Source organism: Physeter macrocephalus, chromosome 16 (genome assembly GCF_002837175.3).
Source record: "Physeter macrocephalus isolate SW-GA chromosome 16, ASM283717v5, whole genome shotgun sequence".
Classification (NCBI taxonomy): domain Eukaryota; kingdom Metazoa; phylum Chordata; class Mammalia; order Artiodactyla; family Physeteridae; genus Physeter; species Physeter macrocephalus.
In genome coordinates, this window is record NC_041229.1 from 58778091 (window position 1) to 58796410 (window position 18320).

The window sequence follows — 18320 nt, forward strand, 5'->3', positions numbered from 1 at the left end:
GTGGAGCACAGGCTCCGGAAGCACAGGCTCAGCAGCCATGGCTCACGGGCCCAGCCACTCCGCGGCATGTGGGATCTTCCCGGACCAGGGCACTAACCCGTGTCCCCTGCATCGGCAGGCAGACTCTCAACCACTGCGCCACCAGGGAAGCCCCCAAAACATCCCATTTTTGAACAATGTTAATGTGTAGACTTTGTCACTCACTTTGGGTTTTCTTTTCATAGAATCTCTAAGGAAAAATAGAACTTTTCCATTTTGGTAGCAATGGTTGCTGCATGCTATCACCTTGATTTAAGAATTTTTTGTTTAGTTTCTATATCAACTAACATAAAATTGAATTTGATGTTTGCAAACCGAGGATTATGATTTCAGGTTAAAGCTACACATTAGAAGCACTGAGGCTGGACTTCCCTGGTGGCACAGTGGTTAAGAATCCTCCTGCCAATGCAGGGGACACAGGTTTGATCCCTGGTCCAGGAAGATCCCACATGTCATGGAGCAACTAAGCCCGTGCACCACAACTACTGAGCCTGCGCTCTAGAGCCCACGAGCCACAATTACTGAGCCTGTGCACTGCAACTACTGAGCCCGCGTGCTACAACTACTGAGCCCACATGCTGCAACTACCGAAGCCCGCACGCCTAGAGCCCGTGCTTCACAATAAGAGAAGCCACCACAATGAGAAGCCCGAGCACCACAACGAAGAGTTGCCTCCGCTCGCCACAACTAGAGAAAGCCCGCGCACAGCAACGAAGACCCAATGCAGCCAAAAAAAAAAAAAAGAAGCACTGAGGCTTTCAAGATCAAAATACTCTAGTGATAAATCTACTATGAAAACATTATTTTAGGCATTCTAGATATTAAATTATGCCAGTATAATTTTAAAGATAATTGAATAATTTCAAAGGTTTTCTTAATTAATTTGCTCTTGTACTATCTCAAATGTTACTCAGAAAAATTGGAATCACTTTTTATATTTTTCAAGCTACCTTCCTTAGGAAGTTTATGTCATGTTATAGTTTAGTTCCTCTAAAGGGTAATTTTCTACAGTTTAAAATTGTGACCAAATTAACCAAACAAGAGTGTGGAAAATAGACTCTAGGAATATTATAACCTAAATATTTTTACTGATGTTTTTTTGTTCTTTATAAAACTATATGTGCATTTAACTTACTTCTAGAAATATATGTCTTTCTTTGAACTGTTAACAAGACCATGTGTTCAATACTATGGCCTATTTATAGGATTAAACATTTTAGACCAAGTTACCTGTGGCTCAGTCAGTGCTGTACTTGGAGTAAATGTAATAATGTTTAGTTTTCTAATTTGTCTTACATGAAATAGAAACTAAATATATGCTATGCTTATCTATATAAGGAAAACTAATACATACTGTGATAGTTAATTTTGTGTCAATTTGGCTGGGTCACAGTGCCCAGAAACTTGGCCAAACATTCTGGATGTTTCTGTGAAGGTGTTTTTTGGATGAGATTAACATTTAAATCAGTGGACTTTGAGTAAAGCAGGTTACCCCTGCCCCCATACCTAAGTGGGCCTCATCCAATCAGTTGAAGGCTTGAACAGAACAGACTGACCTCCCCCAAACAAGAAGGAATTCTACCAGAGGACTGCATTTGGACTTGAACTGCAACTCTTCCTCGGGTCTCTAACTACATATGCAGGTCTATGCTATATATTTTGGGCTTGTCAATCCTCCATAATTGCACAAGCCAACTCCTTTTAAAAAATCTCTCTTTATGGGGACTTCCCTGGCGATCCAATGGTTGACTTGGTGCCCTCACTGCCATGGCCGGGGTCAACCCCTGATCAGGGAACTAACATCCCGAAAGCCACGCAGCATGCCCCCCCCACCCAAAAAATCTCTCTTTACATATACACACATATCCTGTTGGCTCTGTTTCTCTGGAGAACCCCACTAATATACATATTAATATGAAAATAATTTCTAATCACTGTGACTCTTTCATTTATTCCCTCAATAATTGTTACTGAATTATTGTATATTCCTAGTGCTTTTCAATATATAATTTCTACAGTGTTTCAATTGAAAGTTGTAAGTATTTCATTTGATCAAGGCTCTTTAATTTTCTTTTCATTTGCTTTGTTTTACTAGCTATAGTTATTTTATTATCTATGTATTAGCACTCTAAGCCTACTGTAATGTTATATACCTTAATAAAGGACTGAATATTTGTAATGGTTGGCAGTGAATGAATTTGCTGCTATATTTCCTTTGAGAAATAATGGAGGAAAAAATAGAATCTATTAACAATCATGGATTTTAGGGAAGGCACTGAAAAACCATGTGATCAAGTTGTTTCTTATATAAAAATGGAAATGTTAGCCATCTGATCACCAGCTGAAGGCCTATCATGCTGTAAAGAAACTGGGGGAGAACTTGCATTTTCAGAGCTATTAGCAAAATGTGAACAACTGCTATGTTCATGCTCTGCTTTATGAACTGAGCTTTATTTCAATCACACATTAATTCACACAAAGAAGCATCTTTTAACTCTTAACAGTGTTTTCCCAATTTAATATTTAAAATGTAGGGTTTCTTACTTGACAACAAAGATTCATTAAAGAATTTAATCCAGTTTTGTTGTTGCAAATGTTCAAAGTAATTCTATCTCGTTTTGGGTGGCCATTTCCCCCACCTTTTTTTTTTTTTTTTTAAATCAAGAAAGAGAAGAACAAACAACAAAAAGACATGGATGGGGGTGGGGGGGGTGGGGAGGTGGGGGGGGGGCTTCCCTGGTGGCACAGTGGTTAAGAATCCGCTTGCCAATGCAGGGGACACAGGTTCGAGCCCTGGTCCGGGAAGATCCACATGCCGTGGAGCAACTAAGCCCGTGCGCCACAACTACTGAGCCTGGCTCTGGAGCCCACGAGCCACAACTACTGAAGTCCTCGTGCCTAGAGCTTGTGCTCCGCAACAAGAGAAGCCACCGAATGAGAAGCCCAGGAACCGCAACGAAGAGTAGCCCCCGCTCGCTGCAACTAGAGAAAGCCCGCACACAGCAACGAAGACCCAACGCAGCCAAAAATAAAATAAAATAAATAAATTTACAAAAAAAAAAAATCAGTGTCTTTCTTGTGTCTTTTTCATTTTCAGTGTTTCAAACAACGTTTTTAAAATTTTAAAGTTCCAAAACTATAAGTACAGATATATATATATATATATATATATATTTTTTTTTTTTTTTTCAGTGAACTAGATGTGAAACAGGTTTGTAAAATGCACTTATCTGTACCCATTGTGGACAAAGAATGTCTGCCTGCCGTATCAGTAAACAAAGGATGTTGAGACTATCAGGCCATCAGCCATTGCAGCCACCCCCAATGGTGCACCCTAAGGGGATTCATGATGGAGAAAATCAGGATATAATTTTATTAAGCCCAGACTCTTGCATCTTCCCATACATAGAAGAGTGCTAAATTCATTAATTTGAGATATGGTTTTTCTTTTTTTGCAGTACACAGGCCTCTCACTGTTGTGACCTCTCCCGTTGCGGAGCACAGGCTCTGGACGCGCAGGCTCAGCAGCCATGGCTCACGGGCCTAGCCGCTCTGCGGCATGTGGGATCTTCCCAGACTGGGGCACGAACCCGTGTCCCCTGCATCGGCAGGCGGACTCTCAACCACTGCGCCACCACAGAAGCCCAGCAGTAATCTTTTGATGTTCAGCTACCTGGTGTTTTTGCAGAAACTCCTGTATGCCCTAGCTCCTCCCCTACCTCTTCAGAACAGTCCTTCAGAGGTATCTGAGAGGCTGTATCCTGGGCTTAAGGCCTCAGTAATGCCCCAAATAAAATATAATTCTCAACTTTTAGGTTGTGTGTTTTTTTTCAGTTGACACCAAACATTCTTCACTTTCTCCATAAGACATGTTATGATTTGAATGAGCTGTACCTCTAAAAATCCAGAGGTACAGTGTCTGTAGCATCACCCTGATCTGCCTGGCTCCATCCTAAGGAAGAGAATTTAACAGGACTTCTTAAGAAATCCATGTTGAATCCTGGTGATATCTACTTCTTAGTATCCACACATCATCCTTTTAACAGTCCCTTGAATTTTGCTAGGGATGAACAAACATCTCACAGGTATAAAGTCTTTGAAATCTAGATTCTTCCCTGTTTTGGCAATCAGGGCAACACATTTATTTCCAAGCCTTTGTTTTACTCTATTTTTCATGTCTCCTCAAAGATCACCGACCAGTTCAGTAATCTCACCACAAACTTGCTGAATATCCTGGTAATCCGTTCATCACAGCCAAAGACAGAAGCTTATGTGCAAAAGCTAGGCCAGCAGTAGATGGGAGACTCCACAGTGCCAGAAATAAATTTTGGGCTTGATTTCTCAGTTTCCATTTTGTTTCTGCCAGCATCATATGCTCAGTGTGTTTTTTCTTTTCTGCTATAATTATCCAGTCCCATTCCAGCTATAGTCTCCTGGCTGACAATTCCTTCTGCTTGTGGACAAAAAATACACACACTGAGCTGATTAACCAGGGCTTAAGTCATGGTGCACCATTCCTAACCATGTGACATTAGGCAGATGATTTAACCTCTTTGGCATGCATCTGTAGATCAGAGGTTAACACCAGCCTCACAGGGTTATGTGAAGTATCCACACTGAACCTGAACATAGTAACTGCACTCACTAAATGTTCATCTTCCCAGATCCTCCCATTACACTTCCCAAGGGCACTTTCAACAGCAGCCCAAACAGCATGCACTGAGCCTCTACTATATGTCAACTGAAGAAAAACACACGACCTAAAGGTAGAGAGTTAAGTTTTATTTGGGGATCTTACTGAAGACAATAGCCCAGGAGATGGCCTCTCAGCTTTGAGGAAATGCTCGGAAGAGGTAAGAGAGAAGCCAGGATAAATAGGAGTTTTTTGCTGGAAAAAAAAATGTAGTTGAACATCAAAAGATTACTGTCAATCACAAAGAACAGACATCTCAAATTAATGATTTTAGTGCTTTTCTGTATATGGGAAGATGCAAGAATCTGGGTTCATTTAAATTATTCCTTAGGTATGCATCTTAACTATCTAGGGCCAATAGAATCCAAAGCACAGAATACTTCTTGTTTTTCTCCACCCTGCATTCCTTTCAGGGCTCACCGTGGGTGGAAGGCTGCAGTGACTAATGGCCAGATCCTTATAGAACTGGAATGGTGGGCAACATTCTTTGTTTACTAGAATGGCAGGCAACGGTCCCTGTCCACATCTAAAGCGGGTCTTAGAGGGTTGTGATACTTAAAATATAGGAAATAGCTTCCCGCTCTAGAAGAGCTTACAATGTAGTCAACGATATGGCTTCCACGACCTCCACGAATTCTTACAACAGTCCCAGACAGTCGACAGGCTGAAAAGAGGTAGAGGGGGTCTGAAGGTACACAAAAGTAGGGACATAGAGTCCAAGGGCGAACATAGACTATCTGCTTCTACACTCCACGTGCACGTGTTTGTCCGGCCACAGGACACAATTACCGGTTGTTTACGTGTCTGTCACCCCCAAAAGACCACCAGCAACCTGAGGGCGACCCAGTCCCGGTTCACCTCCTACCATCTCTTTCTCATGCCGGGGCCTAGACACGCAGCAAGTCCACGCCCTGTTCGGCCTCCTCACTCGAGGGCCTCCTGACCATTGGCTCTTCTGTAAGTGGGGGCGGGAGCGTCACGCTTCGTGACCCCTCCCCGTCTTGAAGTCCCCGGGGAGCCCAGGACAAGACCCGGAGGCAGCCGGAAACCCAGCCGCGCCCAACGGCCGTTGGCGGTGATCGGCCACCTGCTGCTGCAGCCCAAATTGGCTCCTTCCTCTGGCCCCACGGCTCCCTTAACTAATCGCCAGCGAGGCCGGTAGGGAGGCCCCGCCCCGCGGGGGCCCGCGCTGGCACCTGGGGAGAGCTGGCGGTTTGCAGAATCACAGGTGGCTGAGTTGGGACCAGTGGACTGCATCCCTGAAAGGAGAGAGTGCTCTTCAACCCGAGCCTCTGGGCGCTGTTAAAAAGAGCCCTGGCTAGGGGCCAGAGGCGTGTACGACCCTGGGCAGCCTCTGCTTCTTTCCGGGAGTCAGTCTTGACATCTTCACAATGAAGTTGGCGGGGCGAGGGGTAACCCTATGGGGGAACTAAGGGGCAGACGCTGGGATCGGCTCCCGAAAATGGAAGTGGAGGAAGGCGCGGAGAAAACCCTGGGCGTGGCGGCCTCTGCGGAAATGCGGCAGCTAAAGGGCCGCCTCCCAGCCCTCGGAGGCCGCAGGCCCCGCCCCATAGATCGAAGTCGCGCCGCACCCTCTGCCTACCTCTCTGCAAGCCCGGCCGGCCGCGCCTTTGGATCGAGTACAGTCTGCTCTCCGTGGATGCGCGCTCCGCCCGCCGACAGACATATCTGCCAGTACTCGCTTGTTCTCCCTGCGGCCCGGTGAGCCCGGCCCCGGCCCGCCCCAGCCCTGCGCGCGCTATACCTGCCCTACTCCCGCTACCCCGGCGGAAGGGACCCGCGCGCCACCTTTAATTTCACTCCTCGCCTCCCACCCTATTTTGTATTTTACCTTTTGTTGTTTATCTCTCTTCTTTCACTCTTTTCATGTCTTGCTTTTGTTCTTTACCTCTCGCGTTCAAATGGCTGTAATATAAGGCTTCAACCTTCCACTTCCTCTCCTCGGCCGGGGTGGGGGACCTTCAGCGAAGACCAGAATGACCTCTCCCACTCCAGGCGGCCCCAGGCCATTCCTGGGGCTCTTTCTGCTGGCAGGAGGCTTTGAGCTGCTTGATGCAGCCTCAGCAGGGCCTGCTCCAGCCCCTCTAACCTCCTTGCAGCCCCGCTGTTGTCCCTAGTTGATTCAGCGAGTCTCTGACCCATCATGACTCGCCCCCCTGCCCCACTCCCACTCACCAGAGTCTGCTGTGTTGCGGGACGCTTCTCTACAATACTGAGTTCCACTAAAGGAGAAATCTGCAACAGAGCAATGTGTGATACTAAGAGAGCAGACGGGGGAGGGAGGACTCCTGGGTTCATCCCCTCCTCCAGTGTGTCCCCCTCCTCCAGTGTGTGCACTTAATTAGTCCCCAGCTGCCCTGTGGGAAATGGACCCTGTTCCCTACCCTCACACCCCCCTGATAAGGATTGAGTGGGCTTATGTGCCTTGGACAGATGGCCCTTTCCTTGCTGGAGTGTGGTCCTTTAAGGTCCATTTCCCTTTCTAAACTCTCCTCCTTTGCCCTCACCTGCAGGACACATAGTATGACCATTAGGTGTTTCATCTCCCAGCCATTTTCTATGGAAAACCAAAGGGATCAGGCCGTGATAGCCACTGGCAGCTTTGAAGAATGGGATGCCTTTAGAGAAGCTTGATCTTGAAGGCCTCAGCGTGAGATCTAACAGAGCTGGGTAAGAGTCCATTCTAAGGGAGGGGTCTTCTACTGCCTCAGCCCTGTGGTCTGGGGGCAGGTTTAGCAGGACATTAACACAAATAACTAGCACCACCATCCCAGTAAAGTCACTCTTAGCGTTCACAAAGCACTTTCATATATTCCCTGGTCTCATTCTGGCCCTTAAGCTGACCTGACAATCCAAGGATGGTAATCCCCATTTTACAAAGGAGGCTATTGAGGCCCAGGTGGGACAGTGATTAGCCCCAGGTCAGCCTAGGATTCAGCAGCAGAGTTAGGACAGGAACCTATTGTTCTAACTACATATCGTTGACTCAAGCTTTTGACTATCCTTAAGATTGCAATTAGTAATCAAGTGAAACTGGTTATTTGCTGGGGATTGTAATATATTGTTAACTCCTTCTCGTTAGGCCTGAGTTTAATCTTCTTAGTATGGTCTTTAGTACAGAGACCTTTGCCTTCATACCCATGCCTCTGAAGGACCTGACTTATGGCAAACCCAAGGCAACATTCAAAATGGCAACTTAGCCTTTGCACTTGTCTCTGAGGTGGGCAGGGGCTGGGCCTTATTCTTCTCTGGCCCTCACAACACGTTGCAACCCAGATCAAGGTCAGGACATGACTGACTCATGTCATCATGTCTCTGATGCTCAGAGAAGGGAATGCCGTTTGCCTGAACCTTCTCAGAACTGTCACATTGTCATGAGAGAACTTCGGTGTTGGACCTCCTCGTGAAAGGCCTGGGGCTGAGAAAACAGCAGGAAAGAAATGAGCTGGGCACAGTGCAAAGCAAATAGCATAAGCTTTGGAGCCTGCAAACAGGACGCTTACTAAGTTCCCTGTTCTGAAACATGGAAGTAAGGGCAGCCACCTCACAGGGCTGCACTGACAAGTAAGTGAGCTAATAGAATGTGCCAGGCAGAGGGGGGAGGAAAGGTGTGGAGCACTTCCTGGGGAACGAGGATGTCAGGGCAGGGACGCTGGGGGTTCTGGAACACCTTCATCAACCCCTTCTGCTGCTTGAGTGCCAGTCTTCACTGAGCCTCATGTGGGCCAGGCTCCAGGGAAGCATGAATAAGGCCAGGAACTGAGTGGTGAGTAGCCTTTAGACTTCCCTGTTTGCCCAGCCACCTGGGATGAGAAGCCCAGGAGGAAGAAGCCTGGTGAGCATTTTGTTTCCATGGGTCTGTGTGTTCACAACTGACTGCCACCACATCATTCCTCTGCTGGCCAGCTCTTTCCTCCTGGCCCCAGCAATGGGGGCAGCCAATTAGGTGAGGCTCAGAGCAGCCACTCCTATGTAGTGAAAGAAAGAAACTCAGGGGAGAGAAGTAGGTCACCCTGCTCCACTGGGGTGCTGGGCTCACTTCCTCCCAAGGCAGGGGAGGAAGGTGTTGTTCCAATTCTGAGAACAAAATGGAGGTTTTGGTTTCCTTTGTCACTATAGCTCTGACCTGCACTTCCGCATCCCCACCTCTCATGAAGATGTGAATCCTCTATATTATAAGAGGAGAGGAAACTGGCCAGAGAGGGAATAGTTTTCCCTGTATTACACAGTAGGCCCAGGGTGGGGGTGGGTACAGCAGCTATGCACTTACTCTCAGCCCTGAGAATTGCTCAGTATCCTTCAAGGCCCAGCTAAATGCTACCTTTTCTAAGTCTTTTCTGATTACCCACCCTTTCTTCTCTCCCAGTGGAGTTGGATGTTCCCTCTTTTGCACTTTGAGACTATGTTCTGCAAGCCCCAAATGCAGCTTGAATCACCTGTCCATCCCCTGTGCCAGACAATAAGCCCCCCTCTAGGGTAGATATTGTCTCCTGCGCCTCAGTGAGCCAGTGCCCAGCAAAGCAGACTCCTTGAAAGAGTGACTCTAGAGAGCCCAAGCTGTGTGCGGGCTGGTGGGGAAGAGAATTAGACTGAACTGAAGGAGTTGAATAGGTCTTGTTCACTCCTTTTCTTCTAGACTTAGTTCAAGACCCATAGGAACCTCTCCTGCTTAAGACATCCAGGACATAAGCCTGTGGGTTTGTGCCTGTCAGGTCTTGGTCTAGCTGAAACCTTTTCCCCACTTCTGTCTGCCCTCTAAACAGATCTGCAGAATCAGGAATGTGGGCATCAGTGAAATTTCTGCACCCAGCAGACAAAGGGCTGGGCCAGTGCCTGTTTGTGAAGTAGCACTAGGATAGCTGTGATCCAGACACTCCCTGTGGTGAAAGGGAGGACTTCTCAGGAATGAATTGCTTCTCCAGCCCCTGTTTGAGTGCCTGTGGAGCTCACTCCTGTTTGCCCTCCAGGGGCAGTTCTGGGTCCTTGCTTAGGGAGGTGGTGCCATCAGGGAAAGTGGGGTGGGGTAGTGAGAAGGGGGGGTCTGGAGCTTCGGCTTCTGATGGACCTTCTCTCTCCTTGGCTTAGATTTCCAGCAGAGTTCCTCTGTCTCGTCTTGTTGCTGATTGAAGGTGCCCCCTTCTTTTTTCTTCATCTCCTGAGAGGTAGCAGGAATTGGCATTATGGTTGGGTTCAAGGCCACAGATATGCCCCCTACTGCCACTGTGAAGTTCCTGGGGGCTGGCACAGCTGCCTGCATTGCAGATCTCATCACCTTTCCCCTGGATACTGCTAAAGTCCGGCTACAGGTGAGGAGATGAAGCCTGGGGTTCTGATGGTGGCTAGTCTGCTCCCTCCCCAAGACACAGACTCCTCAAGGGCCAGTGGGGTTTTGGGGGGCTGTAAATTTTAGAGCATAGGGATGGAAGGAGATGGCCAGGGCAACCACCTGCCTTGGCCTTGCAGATCCAAGGAGAAAGGCAGGGGCCAGTGCAGGCTGCAGCCAGTGCCCAGTACCGTGGGGTGCTGGGCACCATCCTGACCATGGTGCGCACCGAGGGCCCCCGCAGCCTCTACAAAGGGCTGGTCGCCGGCCTGCAGCGCCAGATGAGCTTCGCCTCCATCCGCATCGGCCTCTATGACTCTGTCAAGCAGTTCTACACCAAGGGCTCTGAGCGTGAGTGTGGAGCTGGGCATAGGCCTCTTGGCCTCTTCTCAGTGATGGTTGATCCTTGTTCTTTTAGCTGCACAGTTCCTTTAGGCCCCAAGACCTCTAGGAGGAATTTCAGATAAGAGGAACTGAGAACTAGAAGGGTCCCTGATTCTTCTAATGAGTCCTGAACACCTGGGCTGTGCCAGGCTCCGAGTAGGGCATCATCTCATGACAGTCCTCACAACCACCTCGGGAGCAGGTGGTATCATCCCCGTGTTACAGATGAAGAGGCTGAGGCTTGCTCGGGCGGGAGGGACTTGGCCAAGGGCACATAATGGGGAGCCAGAAAGAAAACACACTCAGGACTTGTGCCTCCAAGGCCAGCACTCTTCCATTTCACCTTCTCAGCATGCCATGCCCACCCTCCATTTTACACGTGAGGAAAATGAGAACCCAGATCAAAAGGTTGACTTCCCAACATGGCAGGGAGAAGTAGATCAGGGATGAGAACCCAAGTCCTATGAATCCCAGTCCTTGAGAAAAGCCACTTCTCTCAGAGCCTTTCATATGTGTCAAATGGAAATGATACTTGGGAATTCCCTGGCAGTCCAGTGGTTAGGACTTTCACTGCCAGGGCCCAGATTTGATCCCTGGTCAGGAACTAAGATCCCAGAAGCCACGCAGCGCTGCCAAAAAAAAAAAAAAAAAAAAAAAAAAAGAAAGATTCTGATTTCTCAGGTCTGTTGAGTAGGTAAAATGAAATGAATGAAAATGCTTTATGAAAGAAAGCATTAAGTCTCATTTTGTCCTGCTCCTCACTCTGTCCCAGTGCCCAGCACGTAGTAGACACTCCCAGTGATATACTGTATGGTGCAAAAAGTTCTTAGAGCAGAGCTAGTCTGGGTCTTATTACCGAAAGGTTACAGTGAAGACAGGAAATGACAGTGACGTGGTTTTGGTGAGGAGAAGTGGAAATGAGTGTAAACCCAGCTGGCAACTGACCCCCATGGTTCTCCCACAGATGCCGGCATCGGGAGCCACCTCCTGGCAGGCAGCACCACAGGTGCCTTGGCTGTGGCCGTGGCCCAGCCAACGGATGTGGTAAAGGTCCGATTCCAAGCGCAGGCCCAGGCTGGAGGTGGCCGGAGGTACCAAAGCACCATTGAGGCCTACAAGACCATTGCCCGAGAGGAAGGGTTTCGGGGACTCTGGAAAGGTGTGTACCAGGTGTTTTCCCTTCCCCATCCTCCTCTTCCCCTATTCCTTGGTCTCACATAGGCACCCTTTCTTTCTGCAGGGACTTCTCCCAATGTCGCTCGTAATGCTATTGTCAACTGTGCTGAGCTGGTGACCTATGACCTCATCAAGGACACTCTCCTGAAGGCCAACCTAATGACAGGTGAGTTAGGGTAGATGATGCTGCGTCTCACCTTCCCCCAAACCAGGAGCCAGTGTGGGTCTGCCTGGAGACCACATCTTTTCATCACATTTCCCCTTTGCTTATGGAGTGAGTTTCTCTTTCACTGAATTGAAGCCAACTGGGGTGAAGTTTCCACTTTGCACGTTGAGGCACTGAGGCTAGATTGGCAAAGTGACTCTCAGAGACACTGGGAGAGGTCCCAGCTGCAGTCTCTGTGTCTCTAAAACCACGAGACCTTAGCTACTTAAATCATCTCTTTCCTTCTGGAATTATGGTGTGAGGTGTCCTGACTGCTTTCCCTGCTCCTCCTTCTTGGCAGATGACCTCCCTTGCCACTTCACTTCCGCTTTCGGGGCGGGCTTCTGCACCACCATCATCGCCTCCCCTGTCGACGTGGTCAAGACGAGATACATGAACTCTGCCCTATGCCAGTACCGCAGTGCTGGCCACTGCGCCCTCACCATGCTCCAGAAGGAGGGTCCCCAAGCCTTCTACAAAGGGTGAGCCTCTGATCCACCCCACCCAATTCTAGGCCTCCTGGCCACCTGTACCTATCACACAGGTGGGAGAGAACCACGCAGAACTGAGTGGCTGCTACGGCAACCACGTGTCAAACTATTTCTGATCCTGGTCCTGGCATTCTCGTGCTCTTAACTCCTTCCTCTCAGAGTTGTTATCATGCCTACTTTGTGGGTGTTAAAATGGAGACTCACAGGGGACTCTTGCTCACAGGCCACAGCTCCATTCCCTGGGCCCTCCCAGCTTCCTTTGGGACAGAGCATCTGGGTTGGATTGGATGCCAGGGCCCAGCAGGGTGAAAGAGATGACCTGTGTTTTCTCCCCTCTAGGTTCATGCCCTCCTTTCTCCGATTGGGTTCCTGGAACGTGGTGATGTTCGTCACCTACGAGCAGCTAAAACGGGGCCTCATGGCTGCCTGTGCTTCCTAGGATGCTCCCTTTTGAGCCTCCCCTGCTGATCACCTCTGGCTTTGGCTGCAGCCTGGCCCTGCTTCCCTTTTCCTCCTCCCCTCATTCCCTTCCCTCTCTCCCCACCCCTTCCCTCTGCTCCCTTTCCCACCACCTCCCTTCCCTCTCCCCACATTTTCACCCCTCAGCTCCCCATTGCCTCTCACAGTCCTGATGGAGTTGACCCCAGCTGACACTGGGAAGCCTGGCACCAGCCAGCATCTCAAGCCCTCAGTCCCTTGAGAAGTTCAGCCTGACTCTTCGTCCTGCCTCCTGCCCCTGAGCCCGACTAGCACGTCACCCATAAAACAAGCTCAACCTTGGCGTCTTCTCCTCTCTGTTACCAGAGGTCTTGGTCTATTGGGCCCTTGTGGCACCTGGTAGGCAGGGGAGGAGCCACCTGACTTGGAAAGGGGGTGTGTGACCCATCTTCCTCTAGCAATCTGGGTGGAGGTCATCCGGTCTACTTCTCTTTCCAGACCAGGCCAGGGCTGAGATGGCAAGTAAAGGAGCGGCTTGGAGTCAGCAGTGGCCTTGCTCTCTCGCCAGACCACTTGAGCTTTCACTCACCAGTGTCTGGTACTTCAGTACCTGCCTTTCCAACCCCCCAGCTGGCCCCGGGCCTGTTAATCTGCAAAATGAGTGTTCCTGTTTGCCCTGCTTCTCCTGTGCTGCTTGGAAGATTTAGAGGAACTTAGGAACCTTAGATGCTGTAGGCTTATTTTATTCCATTTTACAAATGGGAAATCCACCTCCCCCAAGTCCCAGGCTTAGTGAGGGCAAGTCAGGTTGCTTCCCATCCTCCCAGCTCTATTTCTCATGACACACGATCTTTGGAAGGGCAGTCTCTAGTGTCATATAGTCACATTGTACTCAGGAAAGCAAAGCACAAAGAGAACAAATGGGAAATCCACCTCCCCCAAGTCCCAGGCTTAGTGAGGGCAAGTCAGGTTGCTTCCCATCCTCCACAGTCATACCCTTAGGAGGCGGTATAACTGCATTGGGTGGGACAGGCTGTAGAGCAGACATCCAGCCTCAGCCCGAGTCTTTCCATTTAGAGTCTCACCCTCACCCCAGGCTAGAGATCCCTGGGAGGTGGTGACAAACCAGGTGTGTCAGCCTCCCTGTCCCTCTTCCTACCATCTGTCTCCAGTCAGGAAAGCAGGTGGGCAGGGCTACTTCTGTTTCAAGGGTTAGGGGACTCTGTGAGGTTCCAGAATCCCAAGGCATCTCGTGAAGGGCTGGGCCCTTAGAATTAAGCCATCCAGGCCCATTTTATAGATGTCTGAAGAAGCTGAAGGCTGAGACAGGTCATGCAGGCAAGGACACATAGGAAATCAGCAGCTGAACTGGGACTAGGACTCAGATTCCTCCCTCCCCCTCTGCACTTTTCCCCTAGGGGCTGGGGTCCTTCAGGAATCCTGTTGGGCAGCTGTGGAGCCAAGCCCAGAGAACATGACCTTCCTGTTTAAGTCAGCTGGTGCTACTGTGCCTTCCCCACTGGTCAGAGCTGGAGGCTGGGCCCTTCAGTTCTTGGGCAAGGGGTCCAGGATATTAGGGTTGTAGAGAAGGAAAGAGGGCCCAGGATTCCTCACCTTACTTTTTATTTTTATTGAAGTATAGTTGATTTACAACCTCACCTTACTTTTGAGCTGAGGTCTTATAGTCCCCAAGAGGGACAGGGTTGGGTGCCATGAGTCAAGCCAGGGTGAAGGTGGCAGGGAGTCGGCGTAAGTGGAGGACCCGGTCAGTGTGCTTAATGCACCTGAATTCTCACATTAATCCTCTGAGGCAGGATTTGTTTTGCACCAGAGGAGACTGAGGGGCAATTTGTTGCCTTAGGCATTGTCAGCTGCCTCATTCACCAACCTTGTGTTTCAGACACTGGCATGGACATGAGGCCACCAGACTTCATCATGGTTCTAGGCATAACCCTGAGACAATGAGGGGCTGGGAAAGGTGGTAGGAACCACTGGACAGCATACCAGGAGGCCTCAATAACTCCTCAACCCTTAATGCCTATAAAATACCTGACTCACAAGGTAGCACTGAAGACCACACTGAGGTAATAACAACAATCTCATAAATGGCTCTCACAGGCCTGAGAGTCTCACCATGAGGAAGAGGTTAAGAGCAGGCCTTGCTGCTGCCCTAGAGGAGAGCTGGAGCACCAGAGTTTCACAAGGCAGGCCCTCACCCACTTGCTCTCAGAACAGGGCATCTACCATCACCTCTCCACCTGGGTCCTGCCTCAGGGCAGAGTCTGCTTCACTCCTCTGGTTTCCACAGTCCTGCAAGATAGGGATTGTAAATAGCCTCAGAGGTGAAGTGATTTGCCCACGGGTACACAGCTGGTTAAGTAGAACACCTGAGGTGCTCTAACTCCAAAGCCCCCATTCTTTAGTGAACCCTGGGTCAGACTCTGTCTCAAGGTCTGCTGCTTTCTCCCTGATGGTTTAAAAATGGCTGGCTGGTGCTACTGAGCCCCCATTTAAGAAAAAACCCTTAAGCTAATGATTCTTTAAATGGTGGAATCCAAGCAATATGGATATTAGGGGGCCCTTTCCTGGCACCTCTTTTTTTTCTTCCTTTTGGGGGCGGGTGCTGCTCCGCACAGCTTGCAGGATCTTAGTTCCCTGACCAGAGATTGAACCCGGGCCCTCAGCAGTGAAAGTGCGGAATCCTAACCAGTGGACCACCAGGGAATTCCCTCTGGAACCTCTTAAGTCACTTCACAAAAGTGGCCACCCTCTCTGTCATAAGCTTGGATCTCTCTTAGCCCAAGTCCAGACTCAAGTGAAGGGCACCTCCCCTGGCACAGAAGAGGTAGGTGCATGATGCACTGTCGATGGAAGGCAGGCTGGGGAAGCAAGTGTGGTCTGCAAAGGCCCAGCTGGGCTTGGAGGCTGGCACTCCCCCAGGCCACATTGGTAGCAATGCTGTAACCCTGATAATCTAAGCAGTGAGTTCACTAAGCACTTTCACACCAATGAGCTGCCTGAGGAGGGTTATGGGTTCTGCCTTACTAACAAGATGGATAATAACATCCAAAGGGTCAGCGGCAGGATTGGGAGCAGAGCCCAGTTCTAAGACCCTGCCTAGAGGCAGCCCAGGCAAGGCAGAAACCAAAGCCATTTCCAGCACTTGTGTCCTTCGTGCTGCCTCTAATCTAAGCAGAGTGAGGCTGTGGGAAGTGGCCTTCAAGGTTCTGATGACCGCTTTGCCACTGAGCCCTGTGTGACCTGAGACAAGGAGGTCTCAGCCTGTCCCACCCAATGCAGTTATACCGCCTCCTAAGGGTATGACTGGAGGATGGGAAGCAACCTGACTTGCCCTCACTAAGCCTGGGACTTGGGGGAGGTGGATTTCCCATTTGTTCTCTTTGTGCTTTGCTTTCCTGAGTACAATGTGACTATATGACACTAGAGACTGCCCTTCCAAAGATCGTGTGTCATGAGAAATAGAGCTGGGGACCCTCAGAGACGATGCAGCATTGCCCCACGCTATCAAGGTGGGAGCACAGAGGCTCTGAACCCTCAGGGACCTGGCCAGGCTCACACAGCCAGGACAGGGTCCCAGGTCCTCAGCTTCTTGAGCCCTGCCCTTCCCTCTGCTCCACAAGAAGGGCTGTATGAAGCTCTTCTCCCTCCAACACACACTCTCTTGGGTGTAGCTGGAGGATAGGAAATAAAACTTTATTGTATCAGTTTAAAATCTCATGCCATCCGGTCCTCACGTCATGCCTGTGCAGTGGGCTGGCTCCTGTGCGCACCCCGTGCTGGAGGTAGGGGTGGGGTCAGGCCCAGCTAGCCTTCTCTTCCCCCTGCTCCAGTCCCCAGCCCACCAGAGTTATGTCAGCAACGCCTGGCGCAGCATCTGCTTCTTCTGGGGTGTGAGGCGGGTGGGGAACTGGATGTCAAAGAAAATGAAGAGGTCCCCCTTCTTGGTGGGGTCCTCTGGCAACGGCATCCCCTCACCTGGCACCTTCTTGAAGTACTTGGGGCTGAGACGGGAAGATGAAAGAAGGGGGCTCAGAGGGCACCCCAGAGCAGCACACCTGCCCCTGCCCAGAAAACCTCAGGCATGGGGCAGTCAGCAGCTTCTAGAACCAGTGGGAGGGGAGAGGAGACTGGCTTGTTCCAGACAACTTGCTCCCTGAAAACCATTTACACTGAGGCTCTGATGGTGGATTCCAGGAATCCCATTTTAGATGGGAAACAGGACAAAGAGCAGACCCTGGGTTGGGGTGGGGGAGTGCTGGGCTGCTGAGCTTCCCATGCAGAGGGCCTTGCTTGGAAGAGGGCTTAGGAGATGCAACTCAGAACTCTAGAACTTCTAGAGGATGAAGGCAACAAGGATTTCCCAACACAGGGGGCCTCTGGCCTCCACAATGGCTTCATGCAAGTTAGAAAAAGGCACTTCATTTGCCAAGTGAATGCGGCCCGCAACTTGGCCAGAGAGGGAGCTGGATTTCAGTCTCTCACCGCTTTGTGCTGGGTACAACCTGAACAACTATACCAGGCCAGCCTGTCCGACACACCCTCTAAGGACCAGGCAGCCCTTCTGCGTATTGGGCCCCAAGCAGATGGACTCACTGGACGATGTCATTGATGGGGATGTTGAGCAGACGGTCATCTAGGGTCTTCACCTCCACGGTGCAGCAGGTCAGAGCCTAGGGGACATTAAGGCCAAAGGTGGGAGTGGGGGAGGTCCCCATGTCCATTCTCTTTAGAAGGCACTTTATGAGACTATTCAGTGCCAGGCCCTACACACTGGAGACAGAAGAATGTTCAAGGACTAATAGGTGAGTGAGCCAGGCTATTACCTGCCCTCAAGGAGTTCACAGTCTGGGAGATAAGAGTGATGTTGATACATGTTATGACAAGAGGGAAGTAAAGGGGTTGGTGGGAGCCAAGGTGGCGGGTCCACCGAACCATTCTGGAGTGGGGCAGGAGGGCTCCATAGTGCTGGTAGCAGTTGATGAGGGCCTTAAAGGGTGAGGAGGAGCCTATCAGTTAGAGAAGGTGGGCAGACAGCACTCCAGGCAGAGGGCCCAGCATAAGCAAGAGAACGAGGGTGTGAAAAAGAATGCACCCAATGGGCAGGAGCTCTAAGTGACAGTGGCTGGAGCGCAGGGGATGAGATCAGCAGGGGCCAGACAGCAGAGGGCCTTGAATGCCATGCAAAGATGTTTAGACAGGAGTGTGGCAAGGTCAGATGACTTTGCGGAAAGACCCTGGTGGGGAAGTGCCTGAAGGAGATGAGAAGAAAGGCAGGAAGACCACTGAGAGGGTTGCTGCACACACCCAGATGCACAGACCTGGACAGTGAGGCTGAACAGAAGTGGACCAAGTGGAAAGAGATTTGGAGGTGGAATTAACAGGACTTAGCGCCTGACCGCAGGTGGGGTCAGGGAGGGGCAGCAAAGTCTAGGCTGGTGCCCAATTTCTTGCTTGGGTTGTGAGGGCGCAGAGGGGCCACTCACACTCAGGAGTGAAGACAGCCACAAAGGTTTTGTATGGCACTTATCA

General features: G+C 50.1%; 3 protein-coding genes across 13 annotated transcripts in view; 2 read left to right on the forward strand and 1 right to left on the reverse strand.

Moving 5' to 3' along the window:
- The window catches only part of UCP3 (uncoupling protein 3), a 33217-nt gene extending 29409 nt beyond the window's left edge, over window positions 1-3808 (forward strand). The window contains exon 7 of the mRNA XM_055091714.1: window positions 3498-3808. Coding sequence (XP_054947689.1) covers window positions 3498-3693 — 196 coding nt within the window. The 3' untranslated portion in view covers window positions 3694-3808. The remainder of the gene's footprint in view (window positions 1-3497) is intronic.
- Window positions 3809-3922: 114 nt separating this feature from the next.
- DNAJB13 (DnaJ heat shock protein family (Hsp40) member B13) overlaps window positions 3923-18320 on the reverse strand; it is a 42954-nt gene continuing 28556 nt past the window's right edge. For 3 of the 11 annotated variants that reach the window (XR_008619650.1, XR_008619648.1, XR_003676353.2), the window contains 2 exons: window positions 6585-6988; window positions 3923-5396 (listed from right to left, as the gene is read on the reverse strand). Coding sequence is in view for 6 of the 11 variants with exons in the window: in XM_007118966.3 (XP_007119028.1) it covers window positions 16639-16792; window positions 17385-17461 (231 nt within the window). In the remaining 5 variants the exon portion in view is untranslated. Of the gene's footprint in view, window positions 5397-6584; window positions 6989-10440; window positions 10524-13799; window positions 15081-16463; window positions 16793-17384; window positions 17462-18320 lie in introns of those variants that run through there. The other 8 variants (XM_007118966.3, XM_055091709.1, XR_008619651.1 and 5 more) reach the window with 7 other exon arrangements.
- LOC102978133 (dicarboxylate carrier SLC25A8) lies at window positions 6123-13117 on the forward strand. Its single transcript, XM_007118965.4, has 8 exons — window positions 6123-6454; window positions 7267-7423; window positions 9839-10059; window positions 10217-10427; window positions 11425-11619; window positions 11701-11802; window positions 12143-12323; window positions 12672-13117. The coding sequence occupies exons 3-8, from the start codon at window positions 9934-9936 to the stop codon at window positions 12769-12771; spliced, it is 915 nt and encodes a 304-aa protein (XP_007119027.2). The 5' UTR covers window positions 6123-6454; window positions 7267-7423; window positions 9839-9933; the 3' UTR covers window positions 12772-13117.

What these genes read in the sequence shown, in the direction of transcription:
- LOC102978133 (XM_007118965.4), top strand. Translation starts at nt 9,934, where the DNA reads ATGGTTGGGTTCAAGGCCACAGATATGCCCCCTACTGCCACTGTGAAG. An exon ending in GTTTCGGGGACTCTGGAAAG is followed by an intron (nt 11,620 to 11,700) that starts GTGTGTACCAGG and finishes TTCTTTCTGCAG; the next exon opens with GGACTTCTCCCAATGTCGCT. An exon ending in GAAGGCCAACCTAATGACAG is followed by an intron (nt 11,803 to 12,142) that starts GTGAGTTAGGGT and finishes CCTTCTTGGCAG; the next exon opens with ATGACCTCCCTTGCCACTTC.